Source organism: Propithecus coquereli, unplaced genomic scaffold (assembly GCF_000956105.1).
Source record: "Propithecus coquereli isolate 6110/MARCELLA unplaced genomic scaffold, Pcoq_1.0 Scaffold119, whole genome shotgun sequence".
In the NCBI taxonomy this organism is placed as follows: Eukaryota; Metazoa; Chordata; class Mammalia; order Primates; family Indriidae; genus Propithecus; species Propithecus coquereli.
In genome coordinates, this window is record NW_012135969.1 from 2,394,905 (window position 1) to 2,402,685 (window position 7,781).

Genomic DNA, 7,781 nt, shown 5'->3' on the forward strand with positions numbered 1-7,781 from the left:
GATACATTTCACCTGTTTCTCATGATTACCACAAGGGATAGTGAAGATGTAGAAATATCACTGCAGAAAGTTCTGTTCTAGACATCAAGGGCTGCACGCGTTGCATCCTCTAATCAGCCAGGCAACTGCCTCTGTCGAGTACCCACTAAGGTCACGTGCTACGTTCTGGCAGACTCAGCTCTGCCCTCTGTGAATCCTCCTCAGCTGTGGAACCCGTGGATTCAAAGGGCTGATAGTATTAATTTTGAAATCAGAGTTCTTAATTGGGCTCTGTGGATAGAACTGTACTTCAATATAATTAGTCTTCTCAGTTTTACCTTATATATTAAAAAAATTATCCTGGACAACTCTATATACAGATTTGTGTATTTGTAGATGAGTAGCTGCCCAGGGTCAGTAGGGAGTAGGGGATATCAGGAAATTGGGATTAGTGCTAATGGGTATGGGTCTTCCTTTCTGGGTGATGAAAACGTTCTAAAATTGACTGTGGTGATGGCTGCATCTCTCTGTGAATATACATAAAGCCATCACATTGTACACCTTAAATTATATATCAGTAAAGCTGGTATACATAAAAATAAACCAACCAAACAAAAATACATTAGCCCCTGAGAAGGGATCCAAAGGCTTCCTCAGATACAACAGAAAAAAATGTTAAGTACCTCTGAGGAGAAGTGGGCATTGAGGTAACACAAGAAACATAAAAAAGGGCTGCAAACACTACAGAATGACAGAGATGGACTGTATTAATTAGGGAAGTTTTCTGGATGCTTCTCACCCAGAATTTGAGGAAGGGAGGAGACAGTCTAATAAAAACAAAGGAGGATATTTTGGGATGATGCAGAGTCAGGGAAAGACATGCACAGTGTGACCAACACATTGAGGGACAAGAAACAAGACATACTTCATAGGGCATAATCTTGTATAGGGTTTTTAAAACTATGCTGAACAATTTAAACCTCATTCACAGGCAGCAGAAAGCCTATGCCAATTCTAAGCCAGTGAATTACATGAATAAGTGGGTTCCAGCAAGATACTGAACACAGTGATCTTAAGCTAAATGGTACAACCAGGCTGTAGTGAAGATGTTATCTCAATTCATTTTTACATCCATTGATGACACTGATGATTGATGGCCATAACTCTTGAAGGTAAGTCAATCCCCTATTTGAGGTAGGTTCATGACATTAAGGGGAGAACAATCTCTTTTCTTCAGTTTGCTACTATGACTTGCCATTTTCTTATAAATTTCTAGTAAAATGCATATTTGTAATGAGGCTAACGATCCTGTTAAGTACTGCAGGCTAAACTGCCAGTTTTTTATATAGAACCTTTGAGAAACAGTGAGTTCCAATGGAGAATATGGAACTGGAATGTCAATTCCATGTGTGGTTTGAAAACAGGTATGGTATAATAAATATATTTGGCCTTTGTCCATGGTTCCAGGCAGAGCGTTCCAAAAACCCAAGGAAACTTCCTGTGGAGTAGAATTGTCTTTACTCATAATGAACCCCTTCTGGGTCACACAGTGTTTGTGTTAATGAGGTGACTTAGGATGGGGCACCTAGATAGCCTTAGGATGAGGCCAGCACCAGAAAGGCCAAGTGATTAAAGGGTTGAAACTTTCAGCCTCACTCACCAATCTCCTGGTAGGAGGTGGGGGATGGAGATTAAGCTGTATAAAAACTCTTGCTGAGCTTCTGGGTCCACGAACACATCACATGCTGGAAGGCAGCATGTCCCAACTCCTTGGGGACAGAAGCTCCTGATCTTGAGACCCTGCTGTACCTCTGTATCTAGCTACTAAACCGTATCCTTTATAATAAACAGGTAAACATAAGTAAAGTGTTTCTCTGAGTTCTGTGAGACATTCTAGAAAATTATTGAACTGGAGGAGGGGGTCCCTAGGTCAAAAGTACAGTGGCCCAGATTTGCCAATGGCATCTGAATTGCAAAGATTTGTGGGACTAATCCCTTAACTTGCAGGATCCGATGCCATGCTAACTCTAGGTAGATACTGTCAGAATAGAATTTTAGGACACCCAGCTGGTGTTGGAGAATTGGTTGGTGTGGGCAACCCCCACCCCCATATCTGGTGCCAGAAGTGTTCTGTGTAAGTAGACAGACACAGTGTGTTTGCTGTCTCACTTTCATCTATGTCCGTTTTCTCAGCTCCACCACAGGGGTAACAACAGCGTAGCCACTGACTGTTCCTCAGAGAGATCACAGAGTGGAGAAATCGAACATGTTTTTAAGCACCTTTGAGGAAAGCACTATATACTAACACTATAGCAGGTTTTATATCTAAACAATTTCCCTAATGACAAAAGTAACTTACACATCCAATTAAAACCCATACGTGAATAATGTAGAAATATAAATTCCCTGTAATCCATGCTTCCTGATAACTACTGTTAAAGTTTGATACAGCCAGTTTTGGAAAAACAAACTTCCACTTCTCTCTTTTCCTCTTTGCTATTATATAGTGAGTCTCTATAACATACTTACTTGTTAGTTTGTAAAATTGGAAAGACTGTGTTTCCCACACCACACCCAACCTGTAGATAGAAATGAATGATTAATCACGGAATTTTCCAAAGAATTGCCTGAAGCTAGATAAATAATCACCAAACAATAATAAATCATCCTACCTAAGTGTATTAGGGAAGGTATAGTGACCAGGGCTAAACAGTACCCATGACATTCCCTGATCTTGACTTCAGGAACCCTTAAAAGAGCATAGGATTTCGTTAGCAGAAGGGAACTGGTATAAAAAAATGGCACAAGGTTGTTTTACCTTTTGAGTCCTAGCTGTCCTATAGATGAAATATTTTCTCACTGAGCTCTATTATACCATTATTGGAAAAATGTTTCTAATAGGCTGTGCTAAAATTTATGAAAAGGAGACCATGGTAACTCTGTCCTACATATAGTACTTGTGTGTGGTAATAAAAACAGCAACAATTTACTAAGGGCTTTACCATGTGCCATTGTTCTTGGCTGTTTTACATACAGTATCTCAAACCTCATAATTATTAATACTAGGTGCAGAGGCAGCAGTCCCATTGCTCAGAGAGGTAAGGGACTTGTCCAAGATCACGCCACAGGACTCAATCCCAAGGCTAACCAACTCCACAATCAGCTTCCAGTGGAGTGTGTAGTCCCCACTTGTGAATTTATGTTATGATACCAACCTAGACACTTTTCCAGGTCTAGATTCTCCAACAACACCATCCAAACTCAGAGAATGAGAATTCTCCCAGGCCTGAGATGCAGGCACCATCCCAACTACTTTCTCTGTTTCTATAACTGTATCAGAAGAGAAGTAACATGTTGTCTTATGACCTGAGACTTTCTTCCAGAGGGGTAGCACCATGATCTTGAGCTCTTTCACCTGTATGAAACAGTGGCATGTGGCAGGTACAGCATGATACTACAACTTTTGGAAGCAATATGATATTCCCAGGTGATCAACCACCAGATATCCAGCCTGCATTGAGGGCATTTCATTAGTCCAAAAATAGAGGCAATTCCAGGCCAATACATAAGGGTCAAGTCTAGCCAGCTTCATCAGATAGAAGTCACTTTTGTTGTTAGCCTCTCTACATCACTCCATATGCACAACATAACAGCTTCACTTACTGCACTAGTAGGACGACAAAAGCTTACCTCCAGTATTCGGTAGGTGGCTGAGGATCCAGGAAACTCATCAGCACAAATTTCCAGTTGACTGAGTTTCTTAGTTACATTCTCCTCCACAGGAGGCATCTGTGTTTCATGTCCAAGGCTGTTCAAAGAACACTCGTGTTGTTCTATTATTAAACCAGGTCCATCCTCACTGCTTCTAGATTCAGGTATTTTACTCTTCTCCAAGAACAAGCCCTTTGAAGGATTTTGGTTTTGGCTAGGTGCCAGCTCAGGGAATTCGGTAAAAAGCCAATGTCTATCCTTGAAAAACCCATTTTCGTGGATTTTGTAGAAGTCATTCCAGTATTTGTGGGCATTGATCTCATAATCAACTGTAAATATTTAAGAAAAAATTTTAAGAGCCAGCTCTCAAATATCATCAAGTAGAATCATAGTCTCTGAACTAAAGGTACTTCTGAGGTCATTTAGTCCTGCCAACTATCATTATACTTGAATTCTCCCATTCATCATTCCCAAGGTGTCTAACTTCTGCTTGAACCATCTGCCAGAGAACTTACTACCTGTCATTTTTCCTCCCACATCTCTACAAGGCTCTTAACTACTAGAAAATTCTAATATTAAGCAAAAATCTTTCTAATTACTTCTAGTCAAAAGGTCCTACTATTTCTCAGGGCCATGAGGAGCAACTCTTCTATTTGTGGGCAGTGATTTTCCCCTCTAAATCTTCTCTTTTACAAGCTAAATGTCCCAGTTTCTTCAGTAGTTCCTCATGTAAACTCAATGGTTACATTCATGAAATTCTTCTTCAAACATGATCCTTTGCCTGTGGTTCCTTAGAGTATAGAGCCCAGAAATGAATTCAATACTACTAATAGATACTAAAAACAGAGACAAGGCTAAAAGGAAAATAGAAAATGGTGACAAGAAAAAAAATGTCTTCAGTGTAGTAGAAAGAGTAAAAATCTAAGAAACTGGACTTTAGTTCTACCACTGCTACTACTGACTGCTTACCTCTGGGCAAAGCACTTAATGTCCTGCACTCCAAATCTCTTTAACTGTAAAAAGAGGATATTGGACTACATGATTTTCAAAATCCCTTTCAACTCTTAACTTGCTCTGGTCAGTCTCTGTCAAGCTATGCTGGATAATATTCTGTAACTGGAATCTTCTCATTGTTTCACAGAAATTTTTCAGTGGTACTCCTCTCAAATTTCTTTTTCTTTTTCATCCAGCCCAAAATGTCAAAGAGTGTCCCTGGGAGGGCTTAACAGCCAAATGGGCTAACTGATTGCACCGCAGGGATGCACCACCTCTCAAATTTCTAGTCCTACCTTCAACTGTCTGGACCAATCAGTCCTGATTTCAGTATCCAGGTATATTTTGCAGTGAAATTGTTCACCTCTTTTCCTTTGGCCAGATTTGTCTCCACTCTGCTTCATCCATCTTTCCTTGGCAGAAGCCCTAAATCCTTATATCCATCACACAAGTAAAAGACATAATCACCAGTCTTTAGGATTCATTAGCCCCCTCTTCCAACAATGTTTAGAATGTGATCACTCGAATCTACCTTCAAAGGCAAATGCAAATAATGTGGAAAGTACAGCCTCTGCAATGATCACGTGAGCACACGGTTGCCATAGGCCAGCCATATCAGTAAGGATCTAGTCAACAGAATTGAAGAGTCACCCTCCCCCAAATTAAAATAAACACGAACTCCCCCACATGCCTTAACAAGATTTTGTTACAGTGCCACCTCTTCCCTTCTTGCTCATCCCCTTCCCATTCTACTCCTGAGTTCCACAACAGGCCAGTAACAAAGGATCTTGGAGGCCACAGTTCTTTGGCCTCTCCGGGAGGGCGCGTTCAGCAGTTCACTGGCTGTCAATACCACGGAGGGGCCCGCCTTGGCGCACCTTGTTTCTCCTGGCACACCCGCTGGGAGCTGTTCTCCTGGACTTTCCTCTCCGCTGCCGCGGCCTGCTCTTCGGACCACTCCACATTGTCCCTGGGAAAATCAAATGGGCAGCTTAGGGGCCTCACGTCCTGGCTGCGGGCAGGGTGAGTGGCTGGCCCGGGAACGCTTCTCCCTTGGGAGGACAGCGCCTCGGGTAGGGCGGCGGGACTCGTGGCCGGCGGTCAGGGTCTACTTGGAGGGCTCCAGGGCAGCGAGACAAGGGGCAGGGCGGTTACCAGGCATTGTGGTGGAAGACGCGCGCCGGGTCGCTCAGGAACCGGCTCCCGAACTGCTGCCTCTTTCCGCCAAGGTCCACTGGCTTCTCTTCACGGTAACAACCGGCCATGACACCGGAGCCGGAAATGCCTACCTTTCCGTAACACGAGAACTTCCTGCGGGCCACGCCCCCTTCCGGAAGGTGCAGGGTCTGGGCGGGAAAAGTGGGAGGCGGGGCGGGCCCGGAGTTACGCGTGCTGACGGTGTTTGAGTTCTGTTGGGTGGGACCGGCCCTGGGGAAGGGCTTTCTGGGGAAGGGGGCCCAGCAGGCGGAGTCATTTTTTTCCTAGTGGACATGCGGGCTGGGAAGAAAGTGGGGGACATTTCGCTTGAGCCAGAGTTCAATGCTTGGCTCCTCTACCAGGTTCCCCAGTTTCCCGCAAGTTGTGGAACAGGAAAAATCTTGAACCACTGGTAGCAAGCAGCGGGAGGAAACAGGGCAATTTTCCAGCTTCTTTAGTCAGCTTTTCTCACACACACACACACACACACACACACACGCAAATATGTATATATATGTTTGTGGGGGGAGGAGGATGGGGGATGGATCTGAAATGAATTCTGAGAACACGAGGCTTACGGGTTAAATCAATTGGAATGTCCAAGGGCAAATTTTTAAAAATTTTGTAATCATCTACCTTTTTGAATCATCCATACCCAGGCTTATTGGCACAATCAAGATTGTAATACATATGTACATACAGTTCGTTATATTAATATATTTAAGCGTTATATGTCTATTTCCATAATTACTACAAATAGATTCTCAAAAGTATTTATTTTTTTGAGATGGAGTCTCACTCTGTCACCTGGACTGGAGTGCGGTGGCGTGACCCTAGCTCACAGCGACCTCAAACTCCTGGGCTCAAGCGATTCTCCTGCCTCAGCCTCCAGAGTAGCTGATTACAGGCGCGCGCCACAAAACCCGGCTAATTTGTCTATTTTTAGTAGAGAGGGGGTCTTGCTCTTGCTCAGGCTGGTCTCAAACTCCTCAAGCAATCCTTCTGCTCGGCCTCCCAGAGTGCTAGGATAACAGGCGTGGGCTACCGCATCCGGCCACTCAACAAGAATTTAGAAGAAAATATTCTGTCAACATAAGGTAGAAGTTGAGAAGACTTCCAAGAGAAGCATGATGAATACCACTTGAAAGAGAAGAAGGAAAGGATTAACAGTGGAGTGCTACACATAGCGCATTGGTAACCAGGGATCCTTTATTCCTGGTAACCACTGATCATTTATTCCATTGCAGATTCTTTCTGTAGGTAAAATTAAGGGGAACAAGGAGTGATTCTATACTTTTCCCACCAAAGAAGTGAGAACAAGCTCTAAGCCCTCTCTAATCAGGAAGAAAAACTTGAGTTAATTAAAAAAAATAAGATAATAAAGAACTTGTACTTTATTTGAAGACAAAATACTTTTGCCATTCTCATGGTCTTTTGAAACATTTTGAACAAAAGCTCCTTGCCAAAAATCAAGTCCAAGGATTTCTAACTGTTCTTAAGGCCAGCTGTTTGTAGATATGGTAGTTGATTTGTATTTATTTTTGGCATCTTTTTCATTCATCCACGGGTTTTTTCTCTCCCTCCACCAAAAGCTGTTGGTGTTCCCAAATATGTAGTCTCACTACATATTTTCTTGCAGAGAGCTCACTCTTTGTATTCACTTGAAGTTATTAATACTATAGTAGTTTCAATAATTGTAATAGAACCATTTAAAATGTCAAAACGCTCGGGCCCTATTTGCAAAATGTACTGAATTATACTAATCTAATTTTATACAGTTATCTTTGCTTGTCCTGTACAACTAATTTTTTCCATCTTTTTTTTTTTTTGAGACAGAGTCTCACTGTGTTGCCCGGGCTAGAGTGAGTGCCGTGGCGTCAGCCTAGCTCACAGCAACCTCA

The 7,781-nt window shown here is 42.6% G+C and overlaps 1 protein-coding gene across 2 annotated transcripts in view; it reads right to left on the bottom strand.

The window, feature by feature from the left end:
- Window positions 1–5,977, bottom strand: part of METTL2A (methyltransferase like 2A) — a 16,430-nt gene extending 10,453 nt beyond the window's left edge. For both annotated transcript variants that reach the window (XM_012662875.1, XM_012662883.1), the window contains exons 1-4: window positions 5,839–5,977; window positions 5,562–5,653; window positions 3,670–4,019; window positions 2,509–2,558 (exon numbers count right to left, since the gene is read on the bottom strand). In XM_012662875.1, the coding sequence (XP_012518329.1) occupies window positions 2,509–2,558; window positions 3,670–4,019; window positions 5,562–5,653; window positions 5,839–5,948 (602 nt within the window). In that variant the 5' untranslated portion in view covers window positions 5,949–5,977. The remainder of the gene's footprint in view (window positions 1–2,508; window positions 2,559–3,669; window positions 4,020–5,561; window positions 5,654–5,838) is intronic.
- Between the last annotated feature and the right edge of the window lie 1,804 nt (window positions 5,978–7,781).